This window comes from Eleutherodactylus coqui, chromosome 1, assembly GCF_035609145.1.
Source record: "Eleutherodactylus coqui strain aEleCoq1 chromosome 1, aEleCoq1.hap1, whole genome shotgun sequence".
Taxonomy (NCBI): domain Eukaryota; kingdom Metazoa; phylum Chordata; class Amphibia; order Anura; family Eleutherodactylidae; genus Eleutherodactylus; species Eleutherodactylus coqui.
Window position 1 is genome coordinate 282,359,119 of NC_089837.1, and position 23,723 is coordinate 282,382,841.

Below are 23,723 nucleotides of genomic sequence, written 5' to 3' on the forward strand. Positions count from 1 at the left end.
TTTTGTGAGAATAGGCCTCACAATGGCTTCTGCTTTGAGTTGTTTGCAACGCTTATTCCAGTCCATTTACAGAAAAGTCTAAACAAAGTGCAGATGCAGAGCAAAAGGCCATAGGACCCAAGTAAAGACCATACAGATCCTTCTGATTATTGAGCACACATCTAGACATCCCCCCTAAAATTTTTGCTTCATGCAGGGTAAGGGTTCAGGCAAAGGCAGAATTCAATCCCATAGGCCTCTTTCCCACAAGCGTATATCAGCCAGCCGGCTGATATATGCTGTGATCGGTGGCATTGGATTCTAATGCATCAGATCACATGGGCGTAATCCCATGGTGTAAAAGCACCCGGCCAGGCCAATATAGCGCCGGGCGTTTATACGTCGGACCCAAAAGATAGCACTGGAACTATCTTTTGAGCCGGAATATGTCAGCCGCTGCATGGACTCCTATGGGAGCCCATGGCAGTGGCCGCAGGTGGGAGGGAGTTTAGCAGAGTGGCTGCTAAACTCGCTCCCTCTCTTCTCCTCCCTGCTCATTCTTTGCAATGGGAGGGGCAGAGCTAAGCACCATCCTGCCTCTTCCTATTGCTTGCATGTGGACAAGGGGCGGACCTAAGCTCCCACCTCTTGTCCATAGCCATGAATGTTCATAAATCTTGTGATCTTAAGTTCCTTGCAACTTTCTCTGCCAAGCACTGAAGGCCAAATGCATAGTAACCCATTTTATTGTGACCATAAATTGTGATAACACCCCAACCCAAGTGTCAGATTAAAGTATCACCTTAAAACAACTGCCCAAGCACAGTATCTCAGGATTAGAGAATTCCAGTACTATAGGTTGCATGAAACATTGACATGCCTCCTTACCAATTTTTGCATCAGGACCTGGAACTTCAATTTACACCTCTGGACTCTTAAAAACCAGTGAAGCCGCATACAGGGCCCCCCATATCTGTGTACAAATGCCTCCAGTAGTACAACAGAGCTGACATTAAATACCCACTCTCTTATCCTGTACAGAAAAAGCTGACCATAAGCTGCAGGAGAGCAAAGGCATCCTATTGTGTGCTTTAACCCCTTAATGACACGGCCCCTTTCTCCCCCCACCCCGACCCCATTTTCATTTTTTCCTCCCCCTTTAAAAAAAAATAAAAAATTGTAACTCCTTTATTTATCCATCTACATCACTGTATGAAGGCTTGTTTTTTGCAGGACGAGTTGTAGTTTTTAATGCGGCTATTCAACCTATCATATAATGTACTGAAAAACTTTTACAAAATTCTAAGTGGAGTTAAAATGGAAAAAAAAAACACGACATTCCGCCATCTTTCAGTGCGTTTTGTTTCTTTGGCGCACAAACTGCAACAGAAACTACATGATAACTTTATTCTATGAGTCAGTACAATTACTACGATACCAAACTTGTCTAGTTTATTGTACTATTTTTTTTTCTCAAAGACTTAATTTTTTTCAATTAATTTCTGCAGTCATCTTGTGCAATAACTTTACTTTTCTGTCGACGTAGTTGAGCGAGGTATCATTTTTTGTGGAATATCCTGTAGATCCCATTAGTACCAATTCGGAATACATATGACTTTTTGATAGCTTTTTATTGCGTTTTTTCTGGGAGACAGGGTGACTGAAAAAGTGCATTTGTTTTTTTCTTCTTCTTCTTCCAGACAACATTTACCATGCCTGGTAAATAATTGGCTACTTTGATAGATCAGACTTTTACGGATGCGGCGATATCAAATATGTATTTTTATTTTAGGATTTAGATTTTTAAATTATAGGTATGGCAAAAGAGAGATAAAAACTTTTTTTTTTATTACAATTAAAAAAAAAAAAAAACTTTATTGATCTTTTTTTAACTTTACCTTTAAGTCCCTCTGGGGACTAAAACATGCAATCCTTTGATCGCTCCTGCAGTATGACGTAATGCTACAGCATTCCGTCATACGGCAATTTAACAGGCAGTCTATCAAGCCACCCCACGAGGATGGCTTGATAGGCAGTCTCCCAAGGCAGCCCCGGGGCCTTTCAGAAGGCCCCCGGCAGCCATGACACCTGCACGGCTCCCCCGATCTCACCGCGGGGGGCCCGCACGGGACCCCCGAATATCGTTCGAGGCATTTAAAGGGTTAACAGCTGCCATCGGCCGCACGGCCAATGGCAGCCATTTCCCGCGGGTGTCAGCTGTATTAAATAGCTGACGCCCGCGCTGTATCAAGAGGTCGCCCCGCGACCCCTCTTCATACATACCCCGACACTCCAGGACGTAAATGTACATCCTGGAGCGGGTAAGGGGTTAAGGACCAGCGAGAAAACAGGAATACTTAAAGTAAAGTGGATAATAGAAGTCCAATAAAGCTTTTGCAATTTTTGCGTGGGTCCTATATTACAACAGATCAGGAGCTATGAATATTGAATATCAAGGACTAAAAACAGTTAATGTTAAATATTTAGACTAGTCAAAGATTGGCATAGGTTAAAAAGACAAAACAGGATGATGTTACAATTTTTTTTTAAATTGTTGCTTAAGTTTTATTTCAAGCATCCATGACAGAAATTAGTACACTGCCATTTTTAAAAGGGCACTTGCCATCAACACTAATACTCTTCTCCTTCATCTTCTCCTTCTACCGAGTCTGTGCCAACCTCTTCATAATCCTTCTCCAAAGCAGCCAGATCCTCACGTGCTTCAGAGAACTCTCCCTCTTCCATGCCTTCACCCACATACCAATGCACAAAAGCACGCTTCGCATACATCAGGTCAAACTTGTGATCCAGACGTGCCCAGGCCTCTGCTATCGCTGTGGTATTACTGAGCATACAAACTGCCCTTTGTACTTTGGCCAAGTCACCACCAGGTACAACAGTAGGAGGTTGATAGTTTATGCCCACCTGGAAAGGGAGAAAAAATGCATTATATACTTTATACGAACAGGGATGCATACAGATTGCCTTTAATTATGGAAACCAAAATACAAAGTTAAAAGCTGCTTGAAGATTGGCTACCATGGACAAGAAAGGCTTTTTCCTTATGGCAGTTGACATAAACCTACTGTATTAACTGTGTGCAGAATACAGCCGGGAGGGGACAGATTATTGACCTGCAAGTCAGTGATGAAGCGCTGAGCCTTTAGAAATCAATTGCAGTAAGCTTCCTCAAGGGCATGTGGGATACCTACCCAAAACCAACCACTGTTTAATCCTTTGATGAGCAGATTTGGAATTAACTTTCTAAATGTTTTATGGTTAGACCAATCTGGTTTCGGTCACTGAACAGATTGACCAGAGAAGAACATGTGCCTCCCAGTAAAAGTATACCCTACAGATTCTGATGTAGTTGCATACAGCTATACAACAAGCTGCAAGACTCATGCCTACAGTGCATGTGACAGTTCAATCACATGACAATTACCAACATTCTCATTGGAACACACGATTAAAGAGTGGTTGTGTGCTTTAAGGCTCATGTCAACAACTTGGTTTTCAGCGCATATTTCGCATGCGTGATATGAAGTGAATGGAGTCAACGGATTCATTGATGCACGCACATGTGGACACTGCATATCATTACACACGAGAAATAGATCACAGTATGAGCCCTATAACATTTCTATAGGCAGTGTATGAAACGATGTCCATACACAATACACTGTCTATGAGTGGGGTTTTCATACACATTCCTGCTCTGTAACAGTGGGGATTAAAATAATAAAAGTAACACTGCGCATATCAGATGCCAATGCTGGCAAAGCGTTTTACCGACAGAGGTTGTCTAAGGGCTCATTGCCCATGAACCTAAGGCCCCACCATGCACAATTGGTGAAAAAGTAGTCAGAACTCCCCAATTCTCACAGGACCAGACAACTGTCATGTTTATGGGGTCTCTTACAACAGACGTCAGGGGAAAATAAGGATCAAGCACACTGAACTAAAGTTCCCAATCACTTTGTTCCCACCAGAGCTTATTGCCTACAGCTTTCTCCTTTCTTACCATGGAAGACATATGAACACTCATGGCTAGATCAAGCCTTTGCTTGGGGGTCTCAGGAAATATAGCCGTCAGCCAACAACTATTGTAGGTGTGTGGGCCTCTTTGGTCTATTTTACTAAAAAGCATGCGACTTTTGGCCATGTAGTTCTATTGTTTAGTGGCATTGATCATTCTTGAGTATCAGCTTTCTTTAGTGAGGTTCTTCAGAGTAGAATACTTTCTGTCTCAATATCTTCTATATTGGGTGAATGAAGAGTGTAATATACAGATCCACATGAATTTATAAAAATAATATCGGCAATTAAACCTTCTCCACTGCATAACCCGTTAGTAAGGGTCTATTTTGTGCCTTAATGAGCAAGTCATTGTTGAGCAATATAGCTGTATGGAGGGTTTTGTTTTTTGTTATTTACAGAGCACATTTTTTTCCAACGGCACCAATTGTTCAACTTATTTTTTCCTTTATGGAGAAAGGGCAGGAATAAAAAAAAAACAAAAAACAAAAAAATAGAAATTTCACTTTTCCAAATCGCCATAATAAATCACAGCCTTGTTCTGATTTTGTTGCGTCAGCAATGCTCTTCCTTAAGAATAATCTCATATCGCTGCTACCTGCGATTTGAAATTATACATTACAAAAAAAACGCACTCGTAATCGCAATAAAAAAATTATATATGTTTGTTATGCTAAAAATCACAAGTTCATGCAATAAAAATTTTTTTTGATAACCTCTTTGTATTGTAGTCCACCTATTCCAGGAAGACAATTTTTTTTCCACCCCAGTCCACCTCTCCAGCCATCTGTGACATTGATGATGTAGCTGGCGTCACCATGCAGCGCTGGGAAAACATGCTGTGAGCTCTTCAAGCATGTACATATAAGATACTGTGCGCCTGCAACAGGTCAGGTGCGAGGCTTCCCAGCACTGCATGGGTGGCACCAGCTAATTAATCCACATGACATGGGGCTGGAGAGGCGGAGTTGCGGAAAAGAGGAAAAAGAAAATGTAACCAAGGAGCCGGTCCAGCTGCATTTATATACAGCACGGGAAAAATTCAATCATCCATTACTGAGGTATTCTTATATCAACATTTCTAACTAAAACAATTTGGGAAAGTGTGCAAGTTGGCATTTCAGTGTGTATATTTTTTGCTCAGGGTGCATTCACACGAGCGTATATCGGCTCGGTTTTCACGCCGAGCTGATATACGTCGCCTCTCTCTGCAGGATGGGGAGCAGTGCTCTGAGCTCCCGCCCCCTCTGCACTATTTGCAATGGGGAGAGGCGGAGCTAATTCTCAAAACTTAGCCCCACCCCCACCCCGCCTCCTTTCATTGCAAATAGTGCAGAGGGGCGGAGAGGGGGTGCAGAGGAGGCAGAGAGGGGGCGGGTGCTCAGTTCCTGCTCCTGGCTCTTCCACCCCCCCCCCTGCAGATGAGGACGACGTATATCGTGATCTAAGCGTCCTTAATGACTGAAGTTATGCAACTTTCTAATCAATCACATTATCACTTATCCAGTGAACATCAGTCTTAAGGGTTTTGTCCTATTTTTAACTGTTGGTTTAGGTGCACAAGATGCTAAAATATAAATACAAGGGCATGTTCAAAGGCGGTGGATTTTCTGCAAAGGAATATCCAAAGCAAGTCACATCACACGGTGCAGATTTGCCAAGAATTTCCTTCAATTGAGGGGGATGAAATTTGCACCATGTGGTACAGGTTTTTCTATTGCAGAAAGTCTGCCACCATGAACATGCCCTAAAACAGGGCGTTAAGTAAAATTGTTGTGTATTTATTGTCCCAGTGTATTTAAGAGGAAAAGGTAATAAAATAGGCCTCACCTTAAACCCTGTTGGGCACCAGTCCACGAATTGTATACTGCGCTTCGTCTTAATAGCGGCAATAGCAGCATTCACATCTTTAGGCACCACATCTCCACGGTATAACATGCAACATGCCATGTATTTACCATGTCGGGGATCACACTTCACCATTTGATTTGATGGCTCAAAGCAAGCATTTGTTATCTCGGAAACAGAAAGCTGCTCGTGGTATGCCTTTTCAGCAGAAATAATAGGAGAGTAAGTAACCAAAGGGAAGTGGATGCGGGGATATGGCACCAGGTTAGTTTGGAATTCTGTCAAATCTACATTGAGTGCCCCATCAAACCGCAGAGAGGCTGTAATAGAGGATACTATCTGGCCTATTAAACGATTCAGGTTGGTATATGTTGGACGCTCAATGTCTAGATTCCGCCGGCATATATCATAAATTGCTTCATTATCGACCATAAAGGCACAGTCTGAATGCTCCAATGTTGTGTGCGTTGTCAGAATGGAATTGTATGGCTCTACTACAGCAGTGGACACTTGTGGGGCTGGGTAGATGGCAAACTCCAATTTGGACTTTTTGCCATAGTCCACAGACAGTCTCTCCATGAGTAAAGAAGTGAAACCCGAGCCTGTGCCACCACCAAAGCTATGAAAGATCAGGAAGCCCTGAAGCCCTGTACACTGATCAGCCTGGAAAAGAAAAGAGACAAGACAATGAAGTTATACTAAAATCACTTCAAAAGGTTATAAAATATTTATTCAGAAACTAATACATTTCTATCCAAATGAAATCATTCTAAATCAAGTCCAAGCTTGAGCTAAAATTGCTGCTTTGTGCAAGATTCACATTGTCTACAATTCAGCCAATATGGGTGCATTTAAAAGGGGACCCATCAGCTCCAAACAGCATCATAAACTGAAGTAATGGTCTTATGGGGAGGTGATGGGAAGCCGGGGATGTAATTTTATACTCGCCCACTTATATTATTCCCATGGTGTCCCCTGGGGACGTCTGCGCACTGCATAGAAATCTGAAGAATCAGATTTTCATGGGACAGCGTGCACATGGCAGCCTGAAGGAAAAAACTCTAGCCAGCCAACCCAAACGCATTTTTGTGCAGAACGCACACTGACAGGTTCCTCTTAAACTACAACACAGCTGAAGAACACTGTCTGAATGTGTCCCAACGAAACAGATCAATTCAGATATTAGAGGTGCACATGTTCTGTTATAATTGTGATATTATATTATTAGGTAGTTGTGCATAATAACCAGCTTGTTGGTACCTACCAGCTTTCTCACTCTTTCCAACACCAAGTCTATGATTTCCTTTCCAACAGTGTAGTGCCCTCGAGCGTAGTTGTTAGCAGCATCCTCCTTGCCAGTAATAAGCTGCTCAGGGTGGAAAAGTTGACGGTAAGATCCAGATCGAACCTCATCTAAAATAGAAAATTCAACTTGTCATTTTCATAGAAACACCAACCTTTACCAATTTATAATATTTATATCATCTGGAAGGCTCATTTTTCTAATGAGTGGAATGTGTAACACACAACTGTACTTGGAAGTTTTCAAACTTAATTTCTTTATTGGGTTTCCCCTCCAACATCACAGGCGCTGCAACCAATGACAGCTCAGTACTCAGCATTTTAGCGCACCCATCAGTGCTGCAGAATAAATTGGTGTACGGAGAATTTATGTGTTTACCAAGGAGAAGACAAGCCTCATGTAATAGGTGGTATAGAGTTTAGGCCAATTAACCCACCAAAATTATAACTCAAAAGACATTAAAAACGATGGCATATGAGTGATAATCATTGCCTAGAAAACAGACTGCAGGGGAGCTAGAGATAACATTGTTTCCTCTTAGCAGCCTGTGCCAGAACAATGGAGCTAGTTACAGAGTTCAGACCACCTGCTGAGTTGTGCAAGGAGCTCCAGCAGGCTCATGTGCACACAAATGAAGTTGATAAAGTACTAATGGGAATTTGTGCAAATTTGTACTTTATGCAAAACAATTGCTAAAACTTTCAATCCTTTGAAAGATTATCTTTGCATGTAAATGGTCCTTTTGACTAGTCATGTGTACCTGTGTTATCTGTATAATCTTGTCTGAGCATGTGACAACTACTGAAAAGTGCTGAACAATAGATGGCAGCCCATCATGAGGTTCTATGGCCAGAGTGAAAGACACAAAATTTAAGGATTTTCCCTTTATCTAGCACCATGAAAAAATGTATGTGTTTTTTAAAATTGTTTAACAAATTCCTTTTGCACATATAGGAAAATCATCCGTTTAGCAGCTGCAAATCTAAACAATTAGAATGTTCTTTTTCCCAGTCTGTCTTAAAGGGGTATTCACATCTCATGCAGGTCCCATGTCCATCTTAAGAATTGTCACTCAAATTGCTTTTTGCCGTGATTTATGCAAAGCAACAACAAAAGGATTAAAAACACATAACACCCCCCCACCCCTCCCATATTGACTTGCCCTTAGAACAACACTACTATACAGAAGCTCAGCATAAAGACTGGGGGGGACACAGTAACTAGAGCTCCCATTTTGGCAGAGTTGGAAAAAAATGCAGTGACTCCAGCTTAGGACTCATTCACATGAATGTAGATATGCAGTGTATTGCACACTTTTTACATGTATAATACGCAGTGAGTAAAGCCCATTGATTTCAATGGATTCATTTGCAGCTGCACATTTTACACACTACTTTCAGTGGCTTGAAATAGATGCAGCATATCCAACCTTGGTGCGCATTATGCACCATATTCACCCATTGACACCAACAGGTGTGCGTACATACACAGGAGTCCGAGCATTTACGCACAAAATCAAATGGGAATTTTTATTTTTAAACACGCACATTAAAAGACTGCTGATAGGCAGAAAAGTTCACACGAGCACAAGAGTCACAGGAATATGAACTCCCTTCTTTTGAATGGAGTCATACACGAGCAAATTTTTTCCCCTTGCAGCAATGGGAAGTAGGGGAAAGAAAGATAAAATAAAAAAAACATTGCTACATTTCCTATTTTTTGGTGCCCCTTGGAATGCACCGCCCATGTTTTCAATGGGACAATCAAACATGTCCCATGCTGTGCAAGGTTTCGTTTCCTATTAAAATCAATAGGGAACACTTGCCAATCCTCCAACATGCGTGAAACAAGCACTGGAGGATCGGAATTTCACAGAAGTCATGGAGGTAGTTTTTTTTGCATAAAAGACTCACATCTGCAGGTAAAACACACATTGACAAGTGCGATATTGGGCCAGGTCTCTCAACCCAATATCGTGCTTGCCTGTGTGAAGGAAGCAGAGAAAAGAAAATATTCTATATAATATATAGCATAATTCAATGCAGAATGTTAGTTTCCGTTCATAGGAATTTAGGAAAGCTTTGAAGTGTCCTATAAATCTGTTCTATTTGTCAAAGACCATATTTATCAAAAACATTGATAATTAGCATGTTTAATACCTTAGTGATGGCCCCATAGTGTTTTTACAACCGTGGGCTGCACTCACAAGGACGTATATCAGCTCGGTTTTCACGCCGAGCCGATATACGTCGTCCTCCACTGCAGAGGGGGGAGGATGGAAGAGCCAGGAGCAGGAGCTGAGCTCCTGCCCCCTCTCCACCCCTCTGCACTATTTGCAGTGAAAGGAAGTGGGATGGGGGCGGGGCTAAGTGCCGCAAATTAGCCCCGCCCCTGTCCCACCTCTCCCCACTGCAAATAGTGCAGAGGGGCGGGAGCTCAGTTCCTGCTCCTGGCTCTTCCATCCTCCTCCCCCCTGCAGATGAGGACGACGTATATACGTTCTTGTGAATGCAGCCTGAGGCTGCAGGATGTGTATAAAGGGAGATCGTGCTGCGCCCTCCCTCTATTCATCCATCGTAAGGTGTCAGCTGTTTATTACAGCTAACACCCGCAGGCAACAGCCCCAACGAGCCACGCAGCCGATCGGGACAGTTAACCTTTTAAATGCCTGAACAATGAGATCGCAGGGAGCCGTGCAGGTGTCATGGCAGCTGGAGAGCTTCTGAAAGGCCCCAGGCTGTCTTGGCAGTTTGCCTATCAAGCTATTTGCGTGACCCGATAGACTGTCTGTCAGATTGTAGTGTGATGTAATGCTATGGCATTATATCATACTGCGGGAGCGATCAAAATGTCGTATGTATTTAAAAATAGTACCAACAGAAACTATAGGTCGGACCGCACAAATGAGCCCTCACACAACTATGTCAACGCAAAAATAAAAGTTATTGTGCACAGAAGATGGAGACAAAAAAAAAAAAAAAAACACTGTAAAAAAACACCACGATACAAGTTTTGTATTGTAGTAATTGTACTGACCCATAGAATAAAGTTGTGTCATTTTTGCTGCAGTTTGTGCACCCTAGAAACAAGACACACTGAAAGATGGCAGAATGTCTGGGTTTTTTTCTATTTCTCTCCACTTAGAATTTTGTCAAGGTTTTTCAGTGCATTGTATGACCCATTAAATAGTACCATTGAAATAAGGAACTCGTCCCGCAAAAAACAAGCCCTCATAGCAAGATTAATGGACCACTAAAGGAGTTACAAATTTTAAAGGAGGGAGGAAAAAAATGAAAATAGAAAAAAAAAAAAAAAAAAAACAACTCCGTCACTAAGGGGTTACACAGCAAGAGAACCAGTCATTGCCTTTCCTCTCCATTGGGCTTAAGGCTCGTCCACATGGGCGTCTGTGTACAACATTGTGGGTCTCCGGCAGCGTTGTACACATTGCAGCCCATGCGCTCTGCCAACACAGACCGTACGACACTGCATGATGTGATCATGGACATTTCACAGCGTAAATTTTTTTCCCCTCAAATTCCATGCTGTTCAGAGCGGAGATGCGTATAAAAAAAAACAAAAAAAACAGCCCATATGCAATGCATGTTTGTAGACAGGGTATTGTACACACCCCATACAATGCATGCTACAACTTATTCCTCCTGCATATCAATAAGCAGTGCTCACACGCAGATGTACATAGAAGAATGCAAGTTCACTGACTTTCATTGCCTCCATTCATTGCGTATATGCGTGCGTAATATGTGTTAATATGCCTGTGTGAATGAACCCCAAGTATCTTTATGAGGCTTCTTAAAGGCTTTTAGTTGAGATGATCCATGCTGAGTAGTGATACAGACCAGAGGAAGGCATAAGTGGGCATGCCCACTCTTCTCAGAACTGCCAGAGAACTGGAAGACAGTATTGCACAAATGTTTACTATATTTCTGTTGGAAGCTTTCCCCACTTACTAAATGCATAGTGTAGTGCATATTTACAGTTTAGCAGGTTGTGTCTTCTGAAATTCTATTCCAATAAATATAATTTATGTTTTAAAGGGGTTGTCCCGCGGCAGCAAGTGGGTCTATACACTTCTGTATGGCCATAATAATGCACTTTGTAATATACATTGTGCATTAATTATGAGCCATACAGAAGTTATAAAAAGTTTTATACTTACCTGCTCCGTTGCTGGCGTCCTCGTCTCCATGGTGCCGACTAATTTTCGCCCTCCGATGGCCAAATTAGCCGCGCTTGCGCAGTCCGGGTCTTCTGCAGTCTTCTATGGAGCCGCTCGTGCAGAATGCAGGCTCCGTGTAGCTCCGCCCCGTCACGTGCCGATTCCAGCCAATCAGGAGGCTGGAATCGGCAATGGACCGCACAGAAGAGCTGCGGTCCACGGAGACAGAGGATCCCGGCGGCCATCTTCAGCGGTAAGTATTGAAGTCACCGGAGCGCGGGGATTAAGGTAAGCGCTCCGGTAAGCTTTCTTTACCTCCCTGCATCGGGGTTGTCTCGCGCCGACCGGGGGGGGGGGGGGGGGGGTTTGAAAAAAAAAAAAACCCGTTTCGGCGCGGGACAACCCCCCTTTAAGAAGCTTGATCATCTTAAAAAAAACACATGATTTGATATCCTATAGAGTGAATACTGACAATTACGTCACTTGTTCAATACTGAGGAAATCAAACCTACCAAAAAGGGCTGTCACTTCTTGCCCTCCCCTGTGTAATGTGCACTGTTATTACAGACTGTACTATACATTACCTATTACTGCAGATTCCAGATCTACAAAGACTGCTCTTGGAACATGCTTTCCAGCTCCCGTTTCGCTAAAGAAGGTGTTGAAAGAGTCATCTCCTCCACCAATTGTCTTGTCACTTGGCATCTGACCGTCAGGTTGGATACCATGCTCCAGACAGTACAGCTCCCAGCAGGCATTACCAATCTGAACACCAGCCTGTCCCACATGGATAGAAATGCATTCACGCTGTGGAAAAAAATAGACATCTGTTAGGAGTCTCTTAGTCAAAATAATCAGTCACAAACCAACCTGCCACTTTGAATGAGAAATTTGGCAAAAACCCTCAACGTTACAAGGCAAGATACACTTTTTAGAGTTTGATTTTCTTGCTTGTGTACATAAATGGTCCCCGGTGGCGCTGCAGCAAACTTCAGAGTCCTCCCTGTCTGCCATCTCCGCTTTGCTGGTGACAGGGCTTTGAATACCCCGCCTCCAGCAAAGCTAGCGCTGTGATTGGCTGCTGGAGCTCGATTAGCCAATCACAGCCACTCAATGATGTCATTCACTGAGTGGCTCATTGAGTGCCGGCTGTGATTGGCTGCAATCATTCAGTTGACCTTCACTGGTACAGGCACCGACTCCTGTAGGAGGACAGAACACAACGCCCCCCCCACAAATTTTTGTAGTGTTCAAACTGAGCATCTGAGCAAACTCTTTGTCCTCTCAAGGCGAACGATTTCTTGCCATGTGTAAAAGTACCCTAAAGGTGGTGTCACATGGGTGAGAAAATTGAACAATTTTCACGAGTGAGTAAAAATGCAGATTTATGAAACCAATGATTTAGGCCGGCTGCACACGGCCGTGACGGGCTCCACCACGGAGCCCATCACGGCACCCCCCAGAGACACCAATACTTACCGGCAGAGCCGGCGTCCTACGTCCCGCATGACGTTTCGGCGTGACGTGCCGCAGCATCACGTGAGACGCCAGCCACGTCACATGACACGCCCACAGCATCACATGATGCGGCCGGCAGTAGGCGGGGAAGCGGTTTCACACTGTGCTACAGCGGAAGATAGCGTGACGGACGGCTTCCATTGACTGCAATGGAAGCCGTCCGCACGTACACACGCGGCAAATAGAGCATGCCGCGGGTGAGGACGGGTGATTTCATGGTGCGGAATTCCGCACCGTGAGCATTGAACTATTAGGTTCAATAGGACCTAATAGCTGCGGGCAACGCAGCGGATTTCCGCCTGTCCGTGGGAAGGAGCCCTAACAATGGTTTCCTTCCCATTAGCAATGTTTTTACTCATGCGATGTCGCTGGAAAAGAAATTGCGCATCGCAGAAAGAGCATGCCTTTTTTTTCCTCTCCCATGTTTCTCTATGGAGCCTCCTTTTTAACGCATTGTACCACACAAACTTGTGATGAGATTTTAACATTAGAAAGGTCTATTGACAATACCATGAATAATGAGGCATGTTAGAAAAAGCCAGGACACTAAAATAGAGCAGACAGCATTCAAAAATCATAGAAGTCAATGGAGGTGTATTATAGTGCTTCAAACGATGTGCTGTAAAAGCAGTGTGTGCGAGAGCGCCCCAAGGCCGGTGGTGGCTGTTGGCATCACATCACTAGCTCCAATCTTGAAGACTGTCAGTGTCAAAGTGATGTTTAACCAGCTTATGGTTTTCCTGTAACCCGAGGTTAGCTCCTCGCACTGTAGAGCTACTCTATGCGTCGTCTGAACCATGGCAGAGGTCGCTCGTAAACCTGTTTATACAGATACATCACAGGCGCCTTCAGAAGAGAAGTCGCTCATTCACTGTATAAGGCCTCACGCTCACATTTTTGCTGCAGAATCCAGCCCCGGATTCCGTATCAATAACCCTCCACAGCATGCTATGGGAAGATGATTTTTCACGTACACCAGTGGAAGCCAATTGCTGTTTCTGCTCGTGGATGAAAAAAACAATTCAAAATTTAACTGCGATTCCTGCACGGACGGCTTGTATTGAAGTCAATGGAAGCCGTCTGATCCGCGGCCCGCCTGCTATTGACATGGTGGACGGGCCATGGATTCTGCGGGTAAACAGGAGTTTAAGAGAAAAAGATAAACTGCACTGTGCGTGTGCGCTGGGCGGCATGTCCGCAGTACAGAAGGATGAAGACAAGGGCAGGCACGCAGGGTGGCCGGCAGACTCCCTATGTGAAATCTGTACGTGCCGTGGACGAGGCCAAAGAGAGCCCGATAAGCAAGAGCCAATGAGGATTTCTAGGACTGCACAAGATGGAACGTTACTCGTCATTGTCACTTATTAGAACGATTCTTGAAAGCTAATGGTTCGGTATAAAGGCCTGCAGGGAAAGCCAATCGTCACAGCGACTCTTCCTGTAAGCCGGGGCTCCGACATCTGCGCCGCAGGAGGGCGAGCACAACACTTGTGGCCGGCAGATGGCGCTCAGAGACTGCTGCAGCTGCTCCCGACCTACTTCCATCCTGTCAGCTGCCGCCGAGGTGACAGCACAGGCGGAAGCCCTCCGGCCGCAGCAGGGCTGACGGACGGGCGGAGCCGGAAGCTCATTGGGCACCGCTGACACACGTCCTCGATGCGTAACGGCCGCCATGTTCACCCGAAGTTTCGAGTGAACACTTAGGACAGCAGCGGATACCAGCGCCTCCCGCTCCCACCCAGCAGCACCGCCGCCCGAATCCAGAAGCGGTTAAAACTGGATGTACCGGTCTCAGGGCGGGGAGCAAAGTACTGGGAACCCGCTCATCCGCCCCAAGTCTTAGGCGGGAGCCCTCACCCCACCGCTACTAGTTGCCGCTGAAATAGCGACTTCAGCGCGGTCCCCGTCCACCTCACCGGTCACACGGCGCTTACATCCCCTCCGGTACCGGTTATACTCGGTAACTCCGCCCCGCCGCCGCTCGGAACTTTGGGCGCCAAATCCCCCCACGTAGAACTCCTGACTTATACCGCGGCTTACCATGACTGTGACTCTGCAGGCTGCACACAACAAGGAATACACGGAAAGCTGACCCCACGGGCTCGTTGACTGTAGACGCGCTACGGGTCTCCGCCAACACAGCAACTGTTCGTTCCTGGCCAAGAACTTGGTTTTATAGTCTCTGGAAGGGCGGGTCGGAGTCCATTGGCCGCCGGGAGGAGCGCCGTGCTGTGATTGGACGGGGAGTGTTTGAATAAGTTTCGCTGAGGAGAGATTGGTGGATTTGTAGCGAGCGGCGTGGGGAGTGACCGCGGGTGACATTCCTGACAGTAGAGGGAGTCGGCCATGTCCTCGCCGCCGTACTAGTAGTCTTTGTGTAGCAGGTTGGGAGAGGAATGGCTTGTAGTGCGACACGGGAACAGCTGGACTTCCCGACAGCCGGCTCGCTTGCAGGGAGTTGTCTCGGACCATCAAGTTTTACGGGATAGAAAGTGAGAAAAGCACATTCTCTAGCCCGCTGCATACAAGGGGCTGTCTCTTTTGAGAGGTCTCTACTTTCTTTCCAAATTTCTGTGTCTCCATAGGGCTAATGCCCACGGACGGATTTGTGCTGCGTTTCCGCGGCAGAATTCCGCAGATATTAGGTTCTATTGTGCCTAATAGCTCCCCTGCTGCCAGTGCTCACAAGCGGAATTCTGCTGCGGGAAAAAAATTGCATCATGTTCTATTTCACCACGGATTTCCGCAGCGGGAGGTCTCCATTAATATAGTATTAATGGACTGCGATCACTCGCGTTTTTAAAAATACGCCATACTGTGACTAAAAAAAAATTTTTTTCCCCCTCTGCCAGTGGAAATCGTAATTGGTTTCTGCGAGTATACAGAAAAAGCGATTTCCCATAACATGCTATGAATAGTATTTGGTGCGGACACCTGCGACGGACTCCGCAGCAAAAATCTGTTCATGTGCAGGCAGCCTTAGGCCTCATGTCCATGGGCAGTTCAGATTCCACATGTGGGAGCCCGCAGCGGAATTTGACTGTGCCTGCAGCAGAGGACACTGCGGGAACTTCTACTTACCTGTTCGGGGGCTTCTGCGGGTCTTCTCTCTTCACTGCGAATGTGTGCGGAAGCGCCGGCTGGCGCACCACATATGAACAGTGTTTTTTTGAAACTCCTGCTTTCCTACAGAATCCGCAGCCCGTCTGCAATTCAGTTGCGGATCGGACGGCTTCTATTGACTTCAATGGAAGCAGTCTGTGTGGGATCGGCAGAAAAATGGAGCATGCTGTTTATTTTTTTGTTTTTCACGGCCCAAAAGGTTTACAAATTAAATCCGCATATTTTTCCATTCACTTGCGGACGCCCATACATCCCTATGGGCGGCTTGACTTGTGTTTTTTATGCAAATGAGATCTGCCTGTGGACATGGGGCCCAACACAGCATTTTCCACCCTTTCTGGGGATCTGCAGCACAGTCCGCACCAATGCTACAGTTTTTTGCTGTGGATTTTGGTGCAGATTTTTAGCAGCATAAAATTGGCACCAATTCCACTGTGTGAATGCACCCCAAGGCTGGATTCACACGAACGTATATCGGCTCGGTTTTCACCGGTTTTCCTGGAAGAGCCAGGAGCAGGAGCTGACCTCCATCCCCCCCCCCCCCCCCCGCAGATGAGGACGACGTATATCGGCTCGGCGTGAAAACCGAACCGATATACATTCTTGTGAATGCACCCTAAGGCCTCATGTCCACGGGCAAAAGAAGAATTAAAATCCGCAGCAGATTTTAACTCTTCTCCTGCACGCGGATCCGCATCCCATAGGGATGCATTGACCACCCGCGGGGTAGATAAATACCCGCGGGGTAGATAAATACCCGCGGGTGGTCAATAAAAGTGATTTTTTTAAAAATGGAGCATGAAAAAATCTGGACCATGCTCCATTTTCGTGCGGGTCTCCCGCGGGGACGGCTCCCGCAGGCTTCTATTGAAGCCTATGGAAGCCGTCCGGATCCGCGGGAGACAAAATTCGGAATTTACTCACCCGCTCCGGTTCTTCCCTTCGCCGCGGCTCCATCTTCTCTCCGTCGCGGCCGGATCTTTTTTCTTCGGGACGGCGCATGCGCGGGGCACGTCACCGACGTGCCCTGCGCATCCGCCGAGCCGAAGAAAGAAGATCCGGCCGTGACGCAGAGAACATGACGCCGCGGCGAATGGAAGAACCGGAGCGGCGAGAGGTAAGTTTATTCTTCTTTTCAGCCCTCATGTCCATGGGGCAGGAGGGACCTGCTACGGATTCTCCATGGAGAAGCCGGAGCGGGCCTGATTTTCCCCGTGGACATGAGGCCTAAAGGGGTTTGCTAGGAATTTACTATTGATGACCAATGCTCATGATAGGTAATTAGTAGTTGGTCCCAGTATTGTTTAACCCCTTAGTGACCAAGCCTGTTTGCGCCTTAATGACCAGGCCAAATTTTGGAAATCTGACACGTGTCACTTTTAAATGGAAAAACACCGTAAAAGGTTTTGCGTATCCAAGTGATTCTGACATTGTTTTATTTCCACATATTGTGCTTCATTTAGGTGGTGAAAATAGACCGATTGAATTTGTGTATATTTATTAAAAGCGCTAAACTTGGGAAAATTTTGAAAAAAATCATCTTTTTTCACATTTCCAACTGCAATATCAAATATGTGCAAACATAACATTAAATTATTTGATAAGATATATATTTCCATCTGTTTACTCTATTCTGAACGCACATGGGAAAAACTTTCGTTTTTTTTAACCATTTAGGAGCCGTACAAACTTAACATTATCAACATTTTGAGGGTGCATTCAGACGACCATATATCGGCTAAGTTTTCACTCTGCAGGGGGGGGGGGGAGGGGGGGAGGAGGCTGGAAGAGACGGGAGCAGTGCTCTGAGCTCCCGCCCCCTCTGCCTCCTCTCCACCCCCCTGCACTATTTTCAATGAGAAGAGGCAGGACAGGGGTGGAGCTAATTCCTGGAACTTAGCCCGCCCCATTCCACCTCCTTATTGCAAATAGTGCAGAGGGAAAGAGAGGGGACGGGAGCTCAGAGCACTGCTCCCGACCCTTCCAGCCTCCTCCCCCTGCAGAGAGAGACACCGTATATCGGCTGGGCGTGAAAACCCAGCCGATACACGGTCGTCTGAATGCACCCTGAGGAACACTTTATTTTCCGGCACCAAGCCAAGATTGCAAAGGCTCATAGGTGTCAGAATTATAGATACCCCCCACAAATGACCCCATTTTAAAAACTACACCCCTTAGTATATTCACCGAGGGGGGGTCAGGAGTATTTTGACCCCACTGTTTCTTTTCAGGAATTAATGCAATTTAGAGTAGAAAAAATAAAATTTCATATTTTTGCAAATACGCAATTTTAAACACAGGATTTTTTCCTATAATGCACATGAAAATGAGGATTTACACCTCAAAATGCACGTTTGTCCCATGTTCAGAAACATACCCATTGTGGTCCTAATCTTCTGTCCGTATACACAACGGGGCCAAAACTGAAAGGAGCAGCTGGTGGTTTTCAGAACAGACATTTTGCTTGAAGGCGTTTTAGGCCCCATTGCCCACTTGTAGAACCCTTGAGCAGCCAAAACGCGGAGGAACCCCACAAATGACCCCATTTTGGAAACTAGACCTCTTAGCGCATTAATCTAGGGGTGTACTGCGTATTTTGACCCAACAGTTTTTGAATGAATCAAAAGCAAAGCAGAAGGAAAAAATTCCGACAGCAGACATGAATGGAGGCTTTCACCCAAAAATGGATACCTCCGTTTGTCCCGTGTTCAGAAGCATACCCATTGTGGCCCTAATCGTTTGTCCGCATGCACAATGGGGCCCTAACCGAAAGGAGCAGCGGGTGGTTTTCAGAACAGACATTTTGCTTGAAGGTGATTTAGGCCCCATTGCCCATTTGTAGAGCCCTCGAGCGGCCAAAATGATAATAGAACCCTCACAAATGACCCCCTTTTAAAAACTACACCCCTTAACGCATTCATCTAGGGGTGTACTGCCTATTTTGACTCTTACGTTTTTAAATGAATCAAAGCAAAGCAGAAGGAAAAAAATTACGATTTGTTTTTTTGGGCAATTATGTCATTTTAAAAATAGCTTTTTTTTGTACAGTGTACATAGGAATAAAGACTTTTCACCCCAAAATGTATACCCCCCATTTGTCCAGAGTTCAGAAACATACCCATTGTGGCCCTTATCTTCTGTCTGGATGCACAACGGGGCCCAAACTGAACGGAGTGTCAAACTTTAACTGTCTTTTAACTTTTACGTGATCGCTATTATCCATTGGATAATGGCGATCACGTGACCGAAGTCTGCTCACCGCGGCCCTCCCGTGACATCTCCAAGCTCTTGGCTTCCCTTTAGTAGCCAGGAGCAAGGAGATTTTAAATTTCCTCTTGCCCTCCCCAGCTTCTGCGCTTGCTTTTGCCATCTTAGTCACGGGCGCATGCGCCAAAACTGGGGAAAGGTCTGCGGATAAGGATCCCATCAGGGGAAATCACCGGTGGCCTTGGTTAAGTAATTTCACCTCCCCTTACGGATCGGATCCCTGACGAGAGGTGAAAATTGAGCTTTTTTTTGCTTTTACGTGATTGCGAAAAAATCTGGGGGCTTTAGGTACCTAATTTTATCTCCCCTCATGGATATGATCCATGAGGGGAGATGAAACAAACTTTTTTTCTTTTATTTTTCACACTTTTCAACTTTTTTTACTTTTACATGATCGCTGTTATCCATTGGATAGCAGCGATCATGTGACCGGGAATAGCGGCCCCTGGTGACAGCTCCCTGCTCTCGGCTACTCATACTAGCCGGGAGCAGAGAGTTTTTAAATTTCCCCGGTCTCCCGGCTCTCTGCACATGCGCGTGACGTAATGCGTCTGGCGCGCATGCGCAGATGCCAGCGGCAGGGCCAGGGAGAATGAAGGAGACGCTGGATGGCACGGAGGACAGGGGGTGAGTATTCTCAGCTCCCTTTGCTGAACCGATCCGTAAGGGGAGCTAAAATCTTAACTTTTTTAAACTTTTCGTTAACTTTAACACGATCGCCCCACCTGCGATGGGGATTCCGCTTTCCTGCTCTGTTTGGGGAGAAGTGAATGACAACTCCTGTTGCTGAACGGTTCAGTATTTGTACAGAATCACATAGCGCCAGGCGGACCCCATTGACTATAAATTGGGTGTGCCCACTTTCCACCCAGCTAAAAGGTTTGGGGACAGAAGAAAAAGCACTGCGTGCCTGGTATTTGCAGCCGGATCTGCGACAGAACCTCCAACCAGAAGTTCCTATGCAGATGTGAAACCAGCCTAAAGCTGCCTTCACACTGGCAGTCTTAGGCCAAATATGAACCCCATTCTTTGGAATGGGTCAATTCACATTAGCACCGGCCCCATTGAAAGCAATGGAAATCTCTGTGATTCTTTGTTGTGGCTGTCACAGCCGTGGCGGGGATTCCCTTCATCCCTGCAGTGATGCGAGGCTGTTTTCCCATCAAAACACCTCGCATCCACGGGGCTTTCACATTGATGGCGAGGGTGATAACTGGTCGCAATTAATGGCATATCTCCCATGCCAGTGTGAAGGCAGCCATAGGGCGTTCTCACACAAGCGTTTGTTAAAAACACTGCATTTTTCAGCGTTGAGAGTACATTTTACAGAATTTTGTGAGCTGTATATAGCATTTTCAACGCACCTCATTCATTTGAATGGGCAATGCAGGGTGCAAAAACACACTGCAATACTGAAAGTAGATCATACAGTGTGCGTTATAACCGCTGCACTACAACACTAGTCTGAGAAGGCCCATTAAAATGAATGGAGGCTTAGTGCAGGGTTTTTTAGGGGTGTTGAAAATGCTGTCAAAAAAATGGCTGTGCGAGAGAAGCGTAACACCTTCATACTGTTGCTGTATAGTATCCCTAGAGAAAGACAGTGATCATATAGTGAAACACGGAAAAATTACATAAATACTGATCAGTCAAAAGAAGAATAAACCATTATATACAGTGACTCTCAGGTGATGTCTTTTCTGATTGGATTTGTTTCTTTTCCCCATCTTTTCCTAAGGCCTCCTTCACATGGACTACAAAACGCATGTATGTGAAGCCCATGGTTTCCAATGGGTTCTTTCAGGCTACAAAACATCTCATGTGAAGGAACCTATTGAAAACCATGGGCTTCACATACATGCATTTTGTAGCCCGTGTGAAGGAGGCTTTAGAGCACCGTGTCAGCGACTGATAGCTGCATTTCATCTTTACAGAGTTTGCAAGAAACATTTTTCAGGTTGCCTGCTTTCCCGGGAGGTCCACACCCTCTTTAAAACTTCAAATGCTGCTCCCCCTATAAGGGCTCCTTCACACTGGCGAGGGCAATATCGCCATCCATGTGAAACCCACAGATGTGAGGTGTTTTCATGTGAAAACAGCCTCGCATCACTGTGGGGATGAAGGGAATTCCCACTGCGGCAGAGGATCGCAGAGTGCTCCCATTGTTTTCAGTGGGGTCGGTGCTGCTGCCGCCGGCCTTATTGAAAACAATGGGGGATCTTGCAGAAAGTTAGGACATGCTGCGATTATTCTTCCAGTATAGTATCACAATGCGGTGCCATTCAGGAAAACATCGCTAATGTGAAAGAACCCATTCAGAAGAACCAGTTTCATATGTGTCTTGCAACACACAAATTTCACACGTATTTCTCGCCAGTGTGAAGGCAGCCTAAGGGCTAATGGCCACAGGCTTTTTTCACCACGTATTACGTGCACAGCGAAGGAAGGCATTGAAAGTCAATCGGCTTTCTTCCATACATACGAGCGTGTGTACACAGTGTTTAGATACGCAAAAGAAATAAGTTGCCGCGCGGTTTATTTCTCTGCGTATAATACAGAGACCTTTTATGGGCTCCGTATGGAAATGCTGCCCGTACGCAGACATTGTGAGAGGGCAGTGTTTCAATATGCATCAAAAAAAGAAAATCACACTGCGCATGTCTGTGACGGCAGATTCTCGGCCATGTGCAGTACATACTCATCCCATATGCGGTCTCTGCTGGCAGAGCAAAAGGGCTGCATATGTGTAAAATGGCATGGGAGACACACACCCTTTAATGCATCTGGCTGTGGACATAAGCCCAAACTGTGCCAACCTGCTGTTATCCCTGAGAATGTGGCTGCTGGGCAGCTCAATGCCCCCCCAAAATACTGTATTATATGAGGACCATCACATATCACCAAAAAGTGCAGTTACACCATGCTATGTTATCCACCCCGACAATGGTAGATACAGGCGCATACATAGAACTCATAGTGCACCAAATAAAAAATATATATTTGTTTTAGAGGCAACACATCTATATTATGGTGGGCTTGGCTATAGCAGCTCAGCTTTAGGTTGCCTGCAAATGGCAGAGCAGGATTCCGTCTCTGACCGTGGCCAGCGACCCTACATACCAGTCTTCTTTCTTCTTTTCTGTATTGCAGATGGTCGTGGCGAGCCTTCCATAGTACAGATTGTTTTGAAACTCCTACTTTTCTCGTGGAATCCGCAGCCCATCAGCAATATCAATTGACTTCAATGGAAGTCGTTCATGTGGACACCACAGGACAATGTGTGGCTTTTCCTCCATAAGCAGAAACCGCAATTTGTCTCTGCTGTGTGCAGGAAGAATCGATTTCGCATAGCGTGTAATGCACAGTATTTGCTGCGGATGCCCGCCACCAATTCCGCAGCAAAACTCCCGTCTGCGGATCGCCTTAGTATACCTCTAAATAATGCAGTCACCGTATAATAGATATCAGCTCTACACAGTGATGGTGATTATAGTGCAACTACCATCAGTGATCACAGATGATATCTACTGATTGGTGATGGCCATTTTCATTCTGGTCCCAGACCACCATGAAGATGTCCTCCAGCCACGACACCTCTTTGCACTCCCTAGTTATCCTGCTGCTACCTCCCCCCCCGTAGTACTGGCACCCCCTCACTGACGCAACATTTCACTGCCATAGGCCGCCTGCACACGAGCGGGTCGGATCCGGCAGCGAGAATTCTCGCCGCGGGACCCGACCCGAGAGCCTGCAGGGACGAGCGCGTACTCTCCCGCGCCTCGCAGCCCCAGCTCTTTCATGTGCCGGCTGCGGCGCAGCCGGCGCATGCGCAGACCGGAGCCGGCGGCCGGGTGAGTGCGTGCCCCGCAGAAAAATAGGACATGCCGCGGTTTGTTGGCCGCGCGAGATTTCGCGCGGCCAAACTGCGGCCGTCTGCATAGGAGTGCGTATTGTAATGCACTCCTATGCAAACTTTCAGCGGCGGGATTTCCGCCCGTGTGCAGGCGGCCATACCCTATGTGTTTCCTCATATGTTCAATCAGCAGCCGCACAATAGGCACTTCTTAGTAACTTACACTCCAGCTCCTTCAGATGAATCCCGTGCAAGCTGCCTTCTTCCCCTGAGTAGCTTGTAGGTTAGGGCCCTTTTACATGGGCAGATACATTGTTTAGTCTAAATGCTGTATGCATCTGTGCAGTAGTTTGAGAGAAACTTGCATTTAATTAGTAGCAGCCAGACACAGAAGTAGTCCTGCATATTCATGATCAGCAGACAAGCTACACCCATCCCGCCCTCCAGTCAGTGATTGGCAGCTCTCACTATGCACAGTAGTCAATCAGTGGATGTAGGGCGGGTTGGGTGTAAGGAGCCTGTAGATCATGAATATGCAGGAGCAACCAGGCAATCCAGTTCCCCAAATAGCTGAATACTGCTGCCTGAGCCCAAGGGCTTATTCAGACGACCGT

At 45.9% G+C, this 23,723-nt stretch overlaps 1 protein-coding gene across 1 annotated transcript; it reads right to left on the minus strand.

Moving 5' to 3' along the window:
* Positions 1-2,507: 2,507 nt before the first annotated feature.
* LOC136633525 (tubulin alpha-1 chain-like) lies at positions 2,508-15,062 on the minus strand. Its single transcript, XM_066609288.1, has 5 exons — positions 14,907-15,062; positions 11,933-12,155; positions 7,130-7,278; positions 5,848-6,528; positions 2,508-2,904 (listed from the first exon to the last, which is right to left on the minus strand). The coding sequence occupies exons 1-5, from the start codon at positions 14,907-14,909 to the stop codon at positions 2,611-2,613; spliced, it is 1,350 nt and encodes a 449-aa protein (XP_066465385.1). The 5' UTR covers positions 14,910-15,062; the 3' UTR covers positions 2,508-2,610.
* Between the last annotated feature and the right edge of the window lie 8,661 nt (positions 15,063-23,723).